At 50.3% G+C, this 15,073-nt stretch overlaps 7 protein-coding genes; 6 read left to right on the forward strand and 1 right to left on the reverse strand.

Moving 5' to 3' along the window:
- The first annotated feature begins 980 nt into the window (after positions 1-980).
- On the forward strand, positions 981-1,516 carry CHC_T00006129001 (hypothetical protein). XM_005718228.1 is given in 2 exon segments: positions 981-1,274; positions 1,275-1,516. 1 exon segment carries the CDS (start codon positions 981-983, stop codon positions 1,272-1,274), a length of 294 nt encoding a protein of 97 aa, XP_005718285.1. The 3' UTR covers positions 1,275-1,516.
- A 975-nt stretch (positions 1,517-2,491) lies between these two features.
- Positions 2,492-3,714, forward strand: CHC_T00006130001 (hypothetical protein). XM_005718229.1 is given in 5 exon segments: positions 2,492-2,507; positions 2,508-2,558; positions 2,691-2,708; positions 2,842-3,396; positions 3,688-3,714. 4 exon segments carry the CDS (start codon positions 2,508-2,510, stop codon positions 3,712-3,714), a joined length of 651 nt encoding a protein of 216 aa, XP_005718286.1. The 5' UTR covers positions 2,492-2,507.
- Positions 3,715-3,748: 34 nt separating this feature from the next.
- Positions 3,749-5,350, reverse strand: CHC_T00006131001 (hypothetical protein). Its single transcript, XM_005718230.1, has one exon. It carries the CDS (start codon positions 5,348-5,350, stop codon positions 3,749-3,751), a length of 1,602 nt encoding a protein of 533 aa, XP_005718287.1.
- A 1,509-nt stretch (positions 5,351-6,859) lies between these two features.
- On the forward strand, positions 6,860-9,161 carry CHC_T00008341001 (aldehyde dehydrogenase, (NAD) activity). XM_005718231.1 is given in 4 exon segments: positions 6,860-6,960; positions 7,028-7,862; positions 7,988-8,788; positions 8,789-9,161. The coding sequence occupies 3 exon segments, from the start codon at positions 6,860-6,862 to the stop codon at positions 8,786-8,788; spliced, it is 1,737 nt and encodes a 578-aa protein (XP_005718288.1). The 3' UTR covers positions 8,789-9,161.
- A 110-nt stretch (positions 9,162-9,271) lies between these two features.
- Positions 9,272-9,625, forward strand: CHC_T00006132001 (hypothetical protein). Its single transcript, XM_005718232.1, has one exon. The coding sequence runs from the start codon at positions 9,272-9,274 to the stop codon at positions 9,623-9,625; it is 354 nt and encodes a 117-aa protein (XP_005718289.1).
- A 71-nt stretch (positions 9,626-9,696) lies between these two features.
- Positions 9,697-11,605, forward strand: CHC_T00009385001 (dihydroxy-acid dehydratase). XM_005718233.1 is given in 2 exon segments: positions 9,697-11,439; positions 11,440-11,605. The coding sequence occupies 1 exon segment, from the start codon at positions 9,697-9,699 to the stop codon at positions 11,437-11,439; it is 1,743 nt and encodes a 580-aa protein (XP_005718290.1). The 3' UTR covers positions 11,440-11,605.
- Positions 11,606-13,436: 1,831 nt separating this feature from the next.
- Positions 13,437-14,285, forward strand: CHC_T00006133001 (hypothetical protein). The gene has a single exon (XM_005718234.1). The coding sequence runs from the start codon at positions 13,437-13,439 to the stop codon at positions 14,283-14,285; it is 849 nt and encodes a 282-aa protein (XP_005718291.1).
- Positions 14,286-15,073: the final 788 nt, after the last annotated feature.

A 15,073-nucleotide genomic window follows, 5' to 3' on the forward strand; every position in this document is an offset into this window, starting at 1 on the left:
CCCCCCTTACCATGGCCTCAGGCTCGTCGCGCACATACGTCGAGCTCAAAGTGGCCGCCATCGACCTAAAAGGTCGTCGCATCGATCCCTTCGCTGTCCTCATGCGCCCAGACTCTTCCGATCCTCGCTCTCCGGCCACAGAGCTCGCCCGCACAGAGATTGTCTGGTCCGACTCCTCCCCGGCTTTCGTCCAGAGCTTCGAAATTCCCTTTCCTGAGCACGACCCCGCAGCAGCCTCTCGCGCGGAATATCGCCTAGTCGTCTACTCCAAGACTTCGCGTAGCGATGAATTGCGAAAGAATTCCGTTTTGGGCTATGCCGATTTCACATTGGATAGGGTTCTTGGCAAGCAGGACGGTATCATTGAACGCGTTCTTAGGAATAAGCATGGCAAGAATGATGGCAAGAGAGGCCGCCTCATTATTTGTGGCGAAAAGGTTACCGTTCGCGATACCAAACATATGTTTTCTATCCGGTTTGGTTTCGCCTTCAACTCCCACGCATGGGGTCCCATCCCGGGGAAGAAGGCAAAGAAAGCTTTTTATGTCAGTTGTTTTCATCGTTGTCCTCGTACTATCAACACATCACACCCTCCTTCGTTCCGTCACCTTCAATGCCAATTCTAACTATTTCTTTCATCCTCACTCTTCTTTGTTCCTCGCGTCCTCTATTGCCTTTCGCAGGTCATATATAGAGCAATTCTCAACGGTGTAGCCGACGAGGACTGGACTCCTGTATATAGGTCAGAAATTGTTGACCCTTTCGTTCAGCGTAATCAAGAAATAATGTTTGAAGGAGCCTCAATACGAGCTGAGCATCTCTATGGCATGGACGAGAATCGCGGACTTCGTTTTGAAGTTTTTCATTACAACCCAAGTGGTCCTCATATTCCCCTAGGCTTTGTACAAACTTCTGCCAGTGCTTTCAAATTCGCAAAACCCGGGGGGAAACTATACATGGTCCCAGTCCCTGGTTCCACTATGAAGCAAGCGTTTGTAACTCTTGATATGGCCAAGATTGGTTTAACCACTCGTCGTGGCGGTGTGTCTTCAGTGTTTTGTCTTCGCGCTGCCGGTTTCACATGGGGAGAACCAGGAGAGGGTCTGGACGGCGATGACTATCTAGAGCGTGACGCGTACGGACGCACACGTGTTGAGTTTCTGGGTGACGGGTACCAGCCTGGGCAAGGTCTTCCGCGTGGTGTGAGTTACATGGGCTCTCGCATCAACCGCATGGGCAACGATTCTGACGAGTCGGAAGAGGATGAGGATTGATCATATTGATGCCTTCCCTTCGTGACACGCGGCCGCTCGATTATCTATGCCCCGAAATTATGTATATGCCGCTGCAGACATCTATCTGAAAGTATTTGGATATGCTGCACCTTCACTTCTTGAGGCTTTGAAAGCGATGTACGTCACTTGTTTTATATCCTTAGCGTACTTCGCAGCGCCCATACTTTACCATCCTTGTCATTCTCCATTCATGTAGAAGGAATAAATTGTACAGTTTGCAATATGTAATTGATTTCTTTTTCTTTGTGAAGAAAAGAGCGTATGCCTTTCAAAGACGTGACTCCTTTCTCCAACCGCACTCGCACATCTAGGCCAAGAGGTAAGATATATGTTTGGTTTTCGATGAATTTGTTGACGTAGCCGTCGCTCTCTAAAATTATAGGACACTTGACTTCAACTCAAGGACAACTCTGGGGGCAGAGCCTCATTTTCCGTGCTTACACGTATTAGACACGTATCCTCACAGACACATGGGGTGCTTATTTGGGTAGCTCTGACGAGGCCGTCGCAAACGCACGGAACGCCGACGATGTCATCCCCCAGTTTCACCGCGGGCGTTTCCTGAGTTTCTACAAAATCGAACATTGATTCGCAACTACTGTACACACACACAACTACAAATGAGACTACAATATCTCTAGTAGCCATTTTCTGATGGTGAATTATCGACTCGCCCTCGTCACAGCTGCCGAAATGGGACCTCCATCGACACAGAGTTACAACCCGATGCCGTCTCCTTCAAGAGAAGGAAGGCATCCCTCGATTAGAGACGATGTCAGGTCCACAATACAGCAGCACAAGTTTCAGCCTAGTTCAAATCGGTTCACAGACGTCAGGGACATTTACCGACTGTACCTCAAGGACACGAACCAGATTGACAAAGACTGCCCACAACTTGAGGACAAGTTTCGCTCTGCTCTTGGCAGAGTTCTTCGACCTCCTTTGACTGCCGGCCCGTACGCCATATCCTATGCGGTCCCTTGTCTTACTCGCTGGAACGGCTCTTTGTCGATTATCTCTCCAGACGCCCGGCAGATTGATCCAAAAGAAGAGACGAAAAACAAAAAGTTGCAGACCGGAACAAGATGTCGCCAACATGCCCAAGCATCATCAACTGTGAAGATACTTAGGGCGAAGCGAAAAGCGAAAGCTATTAGGGAAGCGGAGCATCCCACACCCGAAGAGCCCTTGCAACATGTTAGCTTTCGGTATATGGATGAGTTTGTTGGTCTCAGATGTGCGGAGGACCTCATTCGACTAAGAGTACGACCATTTCTCAAGTTTTCGTCGTCTTCAGATGCGGTGCTGTAGCTTTAAGCATCAGCAATTCCACTAACCCTTGTGATGCCCCTAACCATACGACGATGAATGCCTGCCAACCATGTCTCAACCAAGGTTTTCCCCAACGGCAAGGTACGTCAACAGATAGATCAAATTAGACCAGTTTGTAGCCCTTCTCCAAGTTCTCTGTTTCCGCAACTTTCTTTCCACTCCCTAACACCAGACTTGTATATGGTAAACCCTTCATCATCACCCCACGATTCAGGAGCTCGCGGAATCCATGAGTGCTTATTCAACAGTACGTCATTACTTACACGCGCACAGCGATTCTCACTCCGAGAAGGATGGAATCTTATCCTTCCGAGACAAAAATGTGGTACTTCTTGCAGTCGGAGACGGCTGCACGCCACGCACCGCAACACTTTTCGCCTTTCGTTCTGCTTGGCGCTGCATCAGTATCGACCCTGCAATGAGAGTCGGAGGAAGATGGGAGACTGTCTCAAATTTACAAACGATGAAATCGCGCGTTCAAGACGTTACTATTCCAGTCTCCTCGCATCCGGACAATGTCGAAATGGTCGTAGTTGTGATGTGGCATTGCCACTGCTCCATCTCAGATGCCTTAGGATGTCTTGAGTTTGACGGTGTTAAATGGGATGTGAACGATGTACAGCAATCCGCAAAACTCCGAAAGAGAGTGGCACTGGTTACATGCGCGTGTTGTAACTTTGATTCGGTCCAACGGACAATGCCAGATGGATCTCGTCCTGATGCTCAATTTGAAGACCTAGCAATACCTGGCCTGATGCGAACTGTGCGAGTGTGGAAATTTCAGTAGTAGGCATGTTCCAGTCGGCACAACGGCCAGCTAACACCCTACGTCTCTTGCTACAAACAGAAAGTCTGTCGTAAACTTTAGCGCTCAGAGCTAGACTTTCATTTCGGAGTTCTTCCATCTCAACCTACACTTGGTAGACACCCAACAACTGATCTGAAGCACGTAGCATTAGAAGACTTCATGAGGACACCTGCGTCGGACACAATGCGCATGGCAGACAAGGAAATTTCTGCAAGCTCGAAAAAAACATGACCTCCTCTGAAACATCCAGAGAAACCACTCAATCGGCGGGCTTCATGACAAGTGCAAACCGCACTCGAAGTCGTGTTTGGTTCTAGTCTTGATGAGACCGGAGCGATCGCATCTGCGATATAAAACTCGATTCAAATTTGATAACTGACCATGCGAAAACTGTCACAGCAAACAACCCCGAAAAGCTGTGCAACGCGATCCGTTCATATAAACTCATTTTGACGCCGGACCAAAAACTTGGTTCACCACTGATGAAAAACTTTTCGCTCATCTTAGATATGCGGCTCGTCACGAATAAAGAAACAATGACACCTGGGTGAAGAAGGGCCGATCGGAAGAACTCCAAACTCGACCGCCCAGTTAATTTTTGGAAATACCATGCCGAGTATGCTGTTCGGAGTGCCATGTTCACGCAATTGACAAGAATTATGCCAGTCGCTTGAAAGCGAAGCGCAGCAACGTACAGGGCCGCGACGTAGCATATACTGAGTAGGGTGGTAAACTTAGTTTGAAGTTTAAGTTCCTCAGTGGACGCTGATGCAGATACAAATGCTTCACTTACTCCATTCGCAGCCATAAAGACAAGGTACACGAAATAGCTATTCAGGAGGGCAGGCGCCGAAGTACGATCTGCCCAATCCTCGCCATACAGCAGGCGTAGAATGGAGTATGAGTAGGCAGGACCAACAAAAGCGATCAAAACTGAAATTCCGATTGCCGCTTTGAGCGCCATGCTCAGCGTCGATAGACATGTGCTCCTCATTTCTTCCTCGCGGCCAGTCTGATCAGTGTTCAACAATTGCTTTGAATTTCGAAAAGCAGGAGCCAAACGATGAAACACGTTAAACGACTGTTCCTCTAATGCTTCGCTAAAAAACCTAGCCATGATCGAAGCGAAATTGCCCGCAAGTTTGTAGGCCCCTTTCACTGTAGCTGGACAAGTAACATCTAGAATGATTCCCTCGCCATTTTCCAGAATGAACTTGAGCAAGCTCTGTCCTAGTACAACTCCCGTCATCCGTATGTCCTCCCATCGCAAAAATGCCCGAACTTCTCCGAAAGAAAGCAGTGGTATTCGCTGTGGTCCAGTAGCGAAGTACATTGCAATTCCCAATGAAGCTGAGTAAAAAACATGTCCACTAGCACTGGCCGGCTTCGCCCAGCGGGGATCTGAGACAAAACTAACAACTAGCGCTTGCCCGATTCCTGAAACCATTGTTGAAACAGCTCGCGCTCTTGAAGACTGATAGTACCGCTCTCGTCTCCTCGCAAACACCAGTGGGGGTTCTCCAAAGGCACGTATCACCAAAGAAGCAGTAACAACTGCCCAAGACGCTGCGTTGATGGAGTCATTGTAAAAAGCGATAGTCCCAAGCAGTACGGACACAACCACCGTAACAAAAGAGCAGAGATAAGCTAAAGATGCAGCGGTGCGCTCATCTGGTACACGCAGGCATACTTTCCGGAATGCGCCAATAGCCGGCAGTAGCGCGAGAGACACAAGCAAACCCAATCGAATTTCCACGAAAGCAAACTGGGCGGGACCCAATGCACGGATAACAATAGCCTTGATCGCAAACGACGCTACGCGCGCAGTGACCTGCCATATGAGATGAGCGGAAACGCCATTTGCCGCAGCACGAAGTGTAGCTTTGGAGGTAGTGTCAGACGTCTCAATAGTCATTTCAGTGTGACTAGAAGACTGAAAAGGAGAGCGCTGATGTGCAGATCAGACACAAAGTGGTTCTCCAAACCCAACAAGTGTCTCCGCGTCGTCAAACACATGAGCACCAGGTTGCCGTGCATGGGGTGGTGTTGAGAAAGTCGGCGCCCTGGATGATTTTGCCTTGTCATGAAAGCCGTGTTTCTGGACAGAGAGCTCTTAAGCGATTATGAAAATATGCTTGACCCGAAAAAGAAAAGGCTAAATGTTGGCAAAGAAAATTATTCGGTTTGCAAAGACACCAGCGGTGTCGAACGATGACAAAACAGCAGGACACATTGCTGGACGTCCACTACACGACATACTGCTGTACCCAGGGTTCTGCATTACCCTACCCCTCTTCCAGCGTGCGCCCGTCATACCTCCGGTGAGCGCGCTCCCACCACTTTCCACACCATTTGACCTGCACAGGCTTTTCTATCGTGGAGCGGTGTGGCAGTGTACATTAGACTAGGCGGTTCTTTTAAAAGAAAGTTGAGAATTACCGTGCTGTGTTTGTCGATGGGTGTATGTATTCCAATTTTGCTCATTGCACTAGGTCACGGGAAATAGCCGGCGGGCGCCGGGACCGAAGGCTGGCCCGGGAGAAGGGGATCGAAGTAGGTCTCCGGGGAAACGATTTGGTACCCGTCCATGAGCCTCGCCGACGACTCTTTTTGGATTGCCGGCTGTCCCAGGTAGCTACCAATCTACGGGACGATTGCCAGCACTTGCCCCCACTCTGTATCTCTCTCGTGCCACGCTCTGCTCTCCTCCAGAGTTGAACAAACTTCGCCGATGTGCGACGAAGGCACGGTTATCTCTGTCACTTTCGCCCATCCACAATGTAGTTTCTGATTTACTTGTTATAGGACAGATACTCAAGTGCAGATGCTCTATTTGCCTGATCCATACCTTTGTACTACCATACCTTTGTACTACCATACCTTTGTAGTACAAAGGTATGGATCAGGCAAATAGAGCCAATTTCCAATTCTACTCGTTTACAAGGACATACCAAGGGTAACTACAAAGTTTGTACTGTAGTTACAAAGTTTGTAGTTACTACAAAGTTACTACAAAAATTGTACCCGGACAAATGGAGCGTTTTAATTGGCTAATGTTACATATGATCAACATTTCAGACGGCTAATTTCCAAGTCATAGACTGGCCAAAAATACGGCAGACCTCAGAGAAGAGCTCTGAGAAAATTCTGCCTGAAGACAGGCAGAATTGCAGAAACTCAGATGATGCCGAAGCTTCGTGTCAACATCTGCTTCGTGTGAAAAAACCGCAGATGATGCCGAAGGTTCGTGTCAACATCTGCTTCGTGTTGACACGAACCTTCGGCATCATCTGCGGTTTTTTTACGACGCACCTCAGACTGTGCGGATACAGGATGGTGAACAAATCAGGTCTTTTTCGGGATTCCTACTCCGGTCCTCTCCCTCACGTGCCCTTTTTGAGATACATTGCGTGTCTGAAGCGTTATGGCTCCGCTGAATTCATTCCGATTTAGTTGGTCGTACCCGCGCTTGGTCTACAGCACGACACTGTATGACGTTGTATATAGTACTGATTGTTCGGCATGGTACTACGACCTTGCACGACTGTTCCGAGCTAGACTCCGCTACAAATAGCCGACACTAGAGCTTCAGGCTCCTGCGAGATCTCAATCTTTCCCAGCACCGTCTTTCCCACACCTCCTCGTCTACCCTACAGCTTGTCAAGGGTTTTATTTTTTACCTCTTCGTGATGACAGACTCTGAGTCTCTGAATCAAGTCTATGAGCGTCTGCAGAATGGCTTCGCGTCTCGTGACACATTCTCTGTTGACTTTCGTCTTTCAGAGCTACGCAAGCTGCGGGCTTTCCTTCAATCTACGGAGAGCGATCTGCTTGCCGCGCTTAACGCAGATGTACACAAGAAGGAGGTGGAGGCGGTCGGGTACGACCTCTCTCCGATCTACAGCGACCTCAACTACTTTATGCGCCACTTATCCACCCTCGCGAAGCCGACTTTCGCATCTCGTGACTTTGGGGCTCCAGTCTACGTACACAGGCAACCAAAGGGCCTCGTCCTTATCTTTTCGGCCTTCAACTTCAACATCATGCTTGGGGTGAGGCCGGTCATTGATGCAATCGCAGCCGGCAACGTAGTGTGTCTCAAGCCTTCGGAGCACGCCACAGCCTCAGAACGCTATCTGCAACGCCTTACATCTGTCCTCGACCCTCGTATTTGCGCTGTGGTCACTGGTGGTCCGCAACGCTGTACTGAGCTGCTGGAGCTCAAGTGGGATCACATCCTTTACACTGGAAATGCAAATATAGGACGTATAGTCATGGCTGCTGCTGCGAAGCATCTTACTCCAGTGACCCTTGAGCTCGGCGGAAAATCGCCGGCTATCGTTTCTGCGTCGGCTGATGTTCGTCTTGCTGCTGCATCTATTGCAAAAGGCCACTTTATCAACGCTGGGCAGGTCTGTCTCGCACCTGTAAGTTTTTCTTTTTCAGGTACTTGGAAGAAGAAATGACTGCGACACGAGACCATGGAAGATGAAAATACTAACTTTTATGTTTTTTTTTCTTCCTTTTGTGATGTTCTTCTGTTTTGTTTCAGGACTACTGCCTCGTCGAGGAAGAAGTTTATGCAGAGTTTGTCAAAAAGCTCGTGACGACGGTGCGGGAATTTTACACAGACGATCCGAAGAGCTGCAGACACTTCGGCCGGATTATTTCTTCGAGACATGTCGAAAGGATAGCTGGGCTTGTGAACGCAAGTGAAGGCCGCATTATTCTGGGAGGCGACTATGACGATAGCGCGAGTCATTACTTTTCTCCCACTGTTGTTGAGGTTGCGAATGGCGACGACGCACTTATGCAGGAAGAGTTGTTCGGCCCTGTTTTGCCGATCCTGAAAGTGAAGTCCGTAGATGAGGCGATCTCTTTCATTAACGGACGGGAAAGACCGTTAGCGCTGTACCTGTTCAGTCGCGACGATGATGTGACGAAGACGGTTATTACCAACACGATATCTGGGTCGGTTGGGATAAACGAGACTATTTTGCAAATAGGTGGGCGCGGGTCGTTCATCGGGGGTATCGGGGAGTCAGGCATAGGGGCGTATGGTGGGAAGGAAGGGTTTGAGACTTTTTCACACAAGCGGCCCGTCATGTATTCCTCGTCACTGTTCGGGCGTATGTTTCAGCTCCTGCTCCCTACATTCTATTCTACAAAGGATGGGAAGGATAATGCGCACGTGGCTCGAGTAACAAGATTTGTTTGTCAGATTCCCCAAACCACTGCGGGCGAGACGGGTTGGTGCGCGAAGATTGCGAACATTTATGGAGGCATCTCAGTAGGAATTGCGGCGATGTGTGCAGAAATTGGGGGGTCCGTAAAAAGCAGCAAAGAAGACTAATCAAAGAAAATGTGGTTCATTCTAGGTGACCCTGCATAATAGAAATGCTTGTAGGAAGGCGTTACTCTACGTCAGTGACATATGAAATTTCGCTGCATTAGTGAGAATAGAAAGAGCAGTGGCATCGCTACAACAAAACTCGCCCATGAGGTCAGATGCCAACAGTAAAGGAGGCCCGATTGGTGATGCACCGGGTGAGTGCTTGAGAAGTTTGTAGCATTTCACATGAAGGGGCGCACTAGAGTGTCAGAGCTGCGACATCTGAGAAGTCAGTGGATTTGCTTATCCGCTCGTGAAATTCGCGCTCGGCAAGTGCGAGAGATACTGTCACCTTGGGACAAATGAGTTCAAGGTGTGTGCGATGAAGGCCACATGGGGAACACAACGAGTGTCGCACTGCAGCAGTCTTGCGAACTTTCATGAAGTCATCGTTGTGACACGTGTTACTGGAACACGTGGCCAATGTCCCCAATTGAGGTCTGAATGGACACGTTGAACCTGATCCATTTCATCAGCACAGTACAGTGCTCACTACTTCTCTATCCAACAAGACACAAGACAATCTCGGCGGGCGATTTTGAGTCCCCACCCCTCAATCTCCGGCCGGAACAACGTGCGTCTTTTCGCAAAACCAAATCCATTCTCCGCTTCACAAGTAAATCTGCCCTTATCGGTACCCTTTCCAGCCTCACAAAACACTTTTCCTCGGAATCCGGCGCAAAAGGCAAGTCTTTGATCTTCGCGGGGACGCACCGACTTGACTTTACCGTTTACTCGCGATGGAATCGATCGCTTTTGTTGCCGCGGGGCCGCTTATACATCGCACGTCGTTTGTGAATGTTTACAAAAATCAGTTGCTCTCGAATCGGGCCTCACGCGGAACCACACATTGCGTACGTGCTGTGAAGATGACGGCCGCGGAGGTGTCAACATCGTCGCACCTACGTGATCGCTCCTCAGGCTTGGTTGGGGATCAACCAGGCACTCCCGAATGGAACAAACGGACGGCAACACGTGCAATGCTTCGCGCCGTGGACTTTCAAGACGAGGACTTTGGTAAGCCGATTATCACCCTCGCATGTACTCATACGAATGCCACACCGTGTAACGCACACATGAATGAGCTTGGCGAAGCCTTACAAAAGGAGGTTGAGTCCATCGGGGGAAAGGCGTTTGTGTTTGGTACCCCAGTCATTAGCGACGGAGAAACGATGGGCACATTGGGTATGAGGTACTCACTTGTGTCTAGGGATCTCATCGCCGATTGTATTGAGACTATGCACGAAGGGTACCTCGCAGATGGTATGATCACTCTAGGTGGTTGTGACAAGAGCATTCCTGGTGCACTAATGCCTATCCTTCGGAATGACTCAATTGGGGTCATGCTTTACGGCGGAAGTATTCTCCCCGGTCATTTAGATGGCAAGGACTTGACCGTTATTTCTTCGTTTGAAGCAATTGGCGCCAGAGGTGCTGGGAAGATTGATGATAAGGAGCTTGGCCGCGTCGAGCGCAACTCTTGCCCGGGTAGCGGTGCATGCGGAGGGATGTTTACGGCCAACACGATGTCATCGATTATCGAAGCCATGGGCATGTCTGTCCCATACTCAGCTGCTCACACGGCTGTCGACGTGAACAATCAGCTGAGTGTAGACAAACTAGAAGACTGCAAGAGGTCTGTCGAAGCACTTTTCACTTGTATGGAACGCGGGATCACGTCAAGACAAATCTGCACGAAAAAGGCATTTGAGAATGGTATCACTGTGTGTATGGCGCTGGGGGGTAGTACGAACGCGGTACTGCACTGTTTAGCTCTGGCTCATGAGGCAGAAGTGGACTTAACGATTGACGACTTCAATCGAATTGGGGACCGGGTTCCGTTGATAGGGGATTTTAAACCATCTGGGACGTATGTGATGGCCGATCTAGAAAAGATTGGGGGCATACCTCTGGTGATGAAATATCTTTTGGACCAAGGAATGCTTCACGGTGATTGTATGACAGTGACTGGCAAGACGATGGCAGAGAACCTGGCCGAAATTCCGTCTGGGCTACCGAGTGGACAAACGATCATTCGGCACCTAGAAAATCCGTATGCACCGCCAGGGAAGCATTTAGTGGTCATGCGAGGAAACTTGGCTCCTGATGGAGCCGTGATCAAGCTCTCTGGGAAGGAAATCTCGCAACATCGCGGACCGGCTCGTGTGTTTGAGTCTGAGGAGATGGCGATGGATGCCATTCTTACGGGACAGATCGTGGAAAATGATGTGGTGGTGATCCGTCAGGAAGGACCAAAAGGGGGTCCTGGGATGCGGGAAATGCTGTCACCGTCATCGGCGATTATGGGGGCAGGACTTGGAAAGACGGTAGCGTTGATTACGGATGGAAGATTCTCTGGTGGGACTCATGGGATTGTGGTCGGCCACATCGCACCGGAAGCTGCTGTTGGGGGACCGATTGGGTTGGTGGAAGAGGGAGACATTGTGGTATTGGACGTGGACAAGAGGTTGTTAAATGTTGAAGTTGGCGAGGCGGAGATGGAAAGTCGGAGGCAGTCATGGACTCCGTACGTTAAGTCGAATCCACGCGGCGTGCTGAAGAAGTACCGACAGCTTGTGTCATCCGCGAGTAAGGGAGCAGTGACGCACTGAAAGTTTTTAAACAAACAGGGGACTTGCGTTGTGCAGACGGTGGACTCAAAGCTTTTATGATAGACAACAGATTAACGGTGATGAAAAGACGGACAGCCCACCCAGGCGGAACTGGAACTCGTTTTGTCCGGAGTACGCCTTGTCTGTATGGCGTTGTCCTTTTTTTAGCAATTTTGTGGCGGTTTCCGCCAAATTTTGACGTCTGCGCGAATGCTGGTCAACTGCAACTGTACGTATGTCCGGTTGGCGCCGCTTCAGTGCTCCTTGTTCCCCACCCCTCCTCAACTCCGCGTCCTTCTAATCCCCTTATCCCTCCCCCCCTCCATGACCCCGTCCCCGGTCCATCACCGCCTCGCCTCCTCCTCTCGGGCATCCCGCCCCCCTCCCAAACCTCAGCTTCCGCTCTCATGCTACGCAGTGTGAGACAGCGCTTGGCCAGGCGCCGCCTCCGCCGTCAACCCACCCCCCCGCTTCCCATCCTCCCACAAGATTTCGCGGCCCCCCACAACCCCCTCTCTTCCTCTACCGCCTCCGCCCGTCGCCACAACCCCATCAATGAACGCTCCGCTGTCCTGCCCCCCACCCCCAAGCTAATTGAGCCCCAATTGAAGCGCGCTCTGCGTCATTCCGCCCCCCCCGATGCCACCATTCCCTCCCCATCTCCCGCCGTCGTGCGTCCCCTATCAGCTACCCCGCACCCCTCCCCCGGCCTCCCCCTACCATCGCCTGCCATCCCGCCGCGCTCGTCAAGTCCGGTGATGCATGAGACCCAGATCCAAGCCATACCGTCGCATCATAGCCCGTTTGTTGGCAAGCAACGAAGTATCGATGATACCAACGCTCACAAGCAGCCCCGCGTCTTTCGAAATCGCTCTCTCGACTCGGCAAACCGCCAGCGCCCCTTTCGGGGTTTGTTTTCAGCAAAGGCCCTCCGCTCATTGCAAAGAGGCCGTGCCACTCCGGAAAGGGGTCGCTCCTCCAAGGATAGGTTTCTCGCTTCCAACAAAGTCAGCGATGCCAAGCCCCCAGACCAATCTATCGACACCTTGCGCCAGCGCAACGATGACTCATTCTCGTCCTTGCCGTCCACACATGCTTCTCGTGATCCGTTTTTGAATGACGACTTCCCGATTGATATCACGCAAGGTGAGCAGAGGGAGGATAGACCGAGGCCCCCGCCAGGCCATCGAGAGGGCGAAGATGGCTTCTTGCGCAATGCGAACCCCACACTTGACTCAGTCGCACGCTCATCTTCGGACCATTCGCCTCCGGCTTCTTTCAGCTCTTCATCCACCCTGCGCCGAAGGAGCTCATTGTGGAAGAGGACGTATGACCCCGACAATGATTTTCAGTCTCCTCATGAGCGAAATATTCTTAAGGCAATCTCCCTGTCGGAGGCTGCCGTTAAGGAGAGGAGTGTTCCCGCTGCACAGCAACTGGCCTCTATTGTGAGCCAGCAGATCTCCGAGTTGGACACGGTACTTGCTGATGTCGAAAAGAGTGTCGAACAGGCTAGAATGGTTTCGGCAGGCCTTCCTTTGACCCGTGACCCACAGTTTGAGCCGCTGTTGTATTCTTCAAATTATGCAGCCTCGCAAGAAATGACGACGAGAAAAGCAGAGGCGGAGCGGGTTTTTCTGGAACTTCAATGGACAGAACGCGTCTGGGACATCGAGGCTCTGCTCGCCGAAAAGCGATTTGAAGATTGCGTTGCAAGTATTGAAAAACTGAAAGAGGATGGAGTTACGACGTCAGCGTCCCCGAGAACTTACACAAAATTTCAAGGCATGGTCCAACAGCTAGCATCTGAAATGACAAGCTGCGGCACAGATGGCGGTGGAGAGACGGCGGGGGTGTTTGCGCCATGGCTCGCTCGTATTGGCAAGGCCGAACATGCACGGCAAGTGGTCTTGAATTCTGCAGAGGTGGAACTGGTGTCCGAGTTAGGCGCGCTGACAGCTCCTGGAAGCGAAGTTACGCCACGCACCGTCAATCTCATGCTGAACAGGACTCTTCAGATTTTCAGACAAACGTACTCAGTGTACTCACGGATTTCGTCCTCCGGATCACAGAACTCATCCTTTTTCGTGGCTTGGGTTGTGGAGCAATCAGACAATTTGTATTCCAAATTTATTTCCCCTATACTTCTGAGAATGAGAAACGCTGACCCCATGACGATTCTGGCGACGATAGAAGCGGCTCGTCATCGCAAATTGAAACTGGATTCTACGGCACAGAAGAATGGCGAAAGCTTGGTAGCGCTACTTGAAACAAGGATCACAACCCATATCAGAAAGGAGTTGGATGGTCCAATTAGGGATGCCGAACGACAGCTGATTGAGAGGGCCCGGGTTTATGCGTCTGCCATTCCGCAGAATTGGCAGGAGGGTCCCTACCAGTCAGGCCGAGCTATCTGTGATGAGCTAAACGTGCTTGCGAGGGGTCTTGAAGGAGCGTTGATGAATCTTGGGACAAGCACTGATATTCTAACTGGGAACCTGCTGGTTCGTTTGGCACTGGAATATTCCACAACTTTGCTTCGGGTAGCAACAAGGGCAGCATCCGAAAACTCGTCGCTGACAACGAGCACTGTGCAAGAAGGTGTCTTCGAGACCTTTTCCCTAATCGGCAAGACCATGCAAAGACTACACCACAAGTACGGAAAAATTCCTTCTCTCGAGCCAGTTGCTGCCGCCCTATCTTCGCAAGATCTGCGAGAGATTAAGTTGCTTCAGGCAGAATTTTCCACTGGTCAAGTTTCTCCTTCAGTTGCTCGTGCGACGCCAGTTGAAAAGAATCGGATACCTTCCGGTGTCCATCATTTACTGTACACTACTGCACAATAACACATTGCTCCATGACCACACAACTTCAGAGCTTGTTTTTGCAAAGTGGGAAGGCATGGGGAAAGCAAATCCAGTATTGAAGGAACTGACGAGAGAACCGGAACAACGGTTACTTTAATGCTGAATTGCTTGCCCCCATGCCTTCCTTGAACCACATCACGGGATTCTATGGTTCAGTGGATGCCGGCATTATCACCTCTGCTTCCTTTCATTATGTACAATAAAATACTGTGTGAATAGCCTATGAAGCTCTTTCTGACGGAAAGTAATGCCCTCGCTCAGTAGCACAAGTCTTTGAGGTCTCCGTGACTGGCAAGCCGCCATCGATACCGGCAACTGGCTGTCGAAATATCCATCGCTGGAGATGTGGGGCCGGATAAAAGAGCACAGCCTTTCGACACGAGTTCGTTTGTGAACTCTCTTAGTGTCACTACAGAGAGTACCTCCTCACCTCCTCAATAGTGCAGTTGTGATTAGTGCACATCATCAATAGTGCAGGTCAAAGCCGCTTGTCACGACTTTCGACACGTGTGCAGCGTACATTTCTTCAAGTAAAGCTACGCTGAAAAATTAATTGGCGAGATCTTCCCTTAAATAGTGCAATACGCCAATAGTGCAGTATTTCACCGCGTGGCACGGTGCTGCACTATGGAGCGGTATGGACTGTACTGTCCCTGAAAGGATACTACTGTGACGCTGTACCCTTCGGTACAGCATTTCTCATACAATTCAGTACAGGAATTCGTTCAAAGCTACTGTACCCGAAAAACATGTGTTTTGAGCTCAAT

The sequence above is a fragment of the Chondrus crispus genome, genomic scaffold (assembly GCF_000350225.1).
Source record: "Chondrus crispus Stackhouse genomic scaffold, scaffold_37, whole genome shotgun sequence".
Classification (NCBI taxonomy): Eukaryota; Rhodophyta; class Florideophyceae; order Gigartinales; family Gigartinaceae; genus Chondrus; species Chondrus crispus.

Excerpts from the sequence above, each read along its gene's own strand:
- CHC_T00006129001 (XM_005718228.1), top strand. The coding sequence starts at position 981 with ATGAAGCAAGCGTTTGTAACTCTTGATATGGCCAAGATTGGTTTAACC.
- CHC_T00006130001 (XM_005718229.1), top strand. The coding sequence starts at position 2,508 with ATGGATGAGTTTGTTGGTCTCAGATGTGCGGAGGACCTCATTCGACTA. Across the intron at positions 3,397-3,687 it reads GCCTGATGCGAACTGTGCGA|AAACCACTCAATCGGCGGGC; the intron begins GTGTGGAAATTT and ends AAACATCCAGAG.
- CHC_T00006131001 (XM_005718230.1), bottom strand. The coding sequence starts at position 5,350 with ATGACTATTGAGACGTCTGACACTACCTCCAAAGCTACACTTCGTGCT.
- CHC_T00008341001 (XM_005718231.1), top strand. The coding sequence starts at position 6,860 with ATGGCTCCGCTGAATTCATTCCGATTTAGTTGGTCGTACCCGCGCTTG. Across the intron at positions 6,961-7,027 it reads AGTACTGATTGTTCGGCATG|GCTCCTGCGAGATCTCAATC; the intron begins GTACTACGACCT and ends CTAGAGCTTCAG. Across the intron at positions 7,863-7,987 it reads GGCAGGTCTGTCTCGCACCT|GACTACTGCCTCGTCGAGGA; the intron begins GTAAGTTTTTCT and ends GTTTTGTTTCAG.
- CHC_T00006132001 (XM_005718232.1), top strand. The coding sequence starts at position 9,272 with ATGGACACGTTGAACCTGATCCATTTCATCAGCACAGTACAGTGCTCA.
- CHC_T00009385001 (XM_005718233.1), top strand. The coding sequence starts at position 9,697 with ATGACGGCCGCGGAGGTGTCAACATCGTCGCACCTACGTGATCGCTCC.
- CHC_T00006133001 (XM_005718234.1), top strand. The coding sequence starts at position 13,437 with ATGCTGAACAGGACTCTTCAGATTTTCAGACAAACGTACTCAGTGTAC.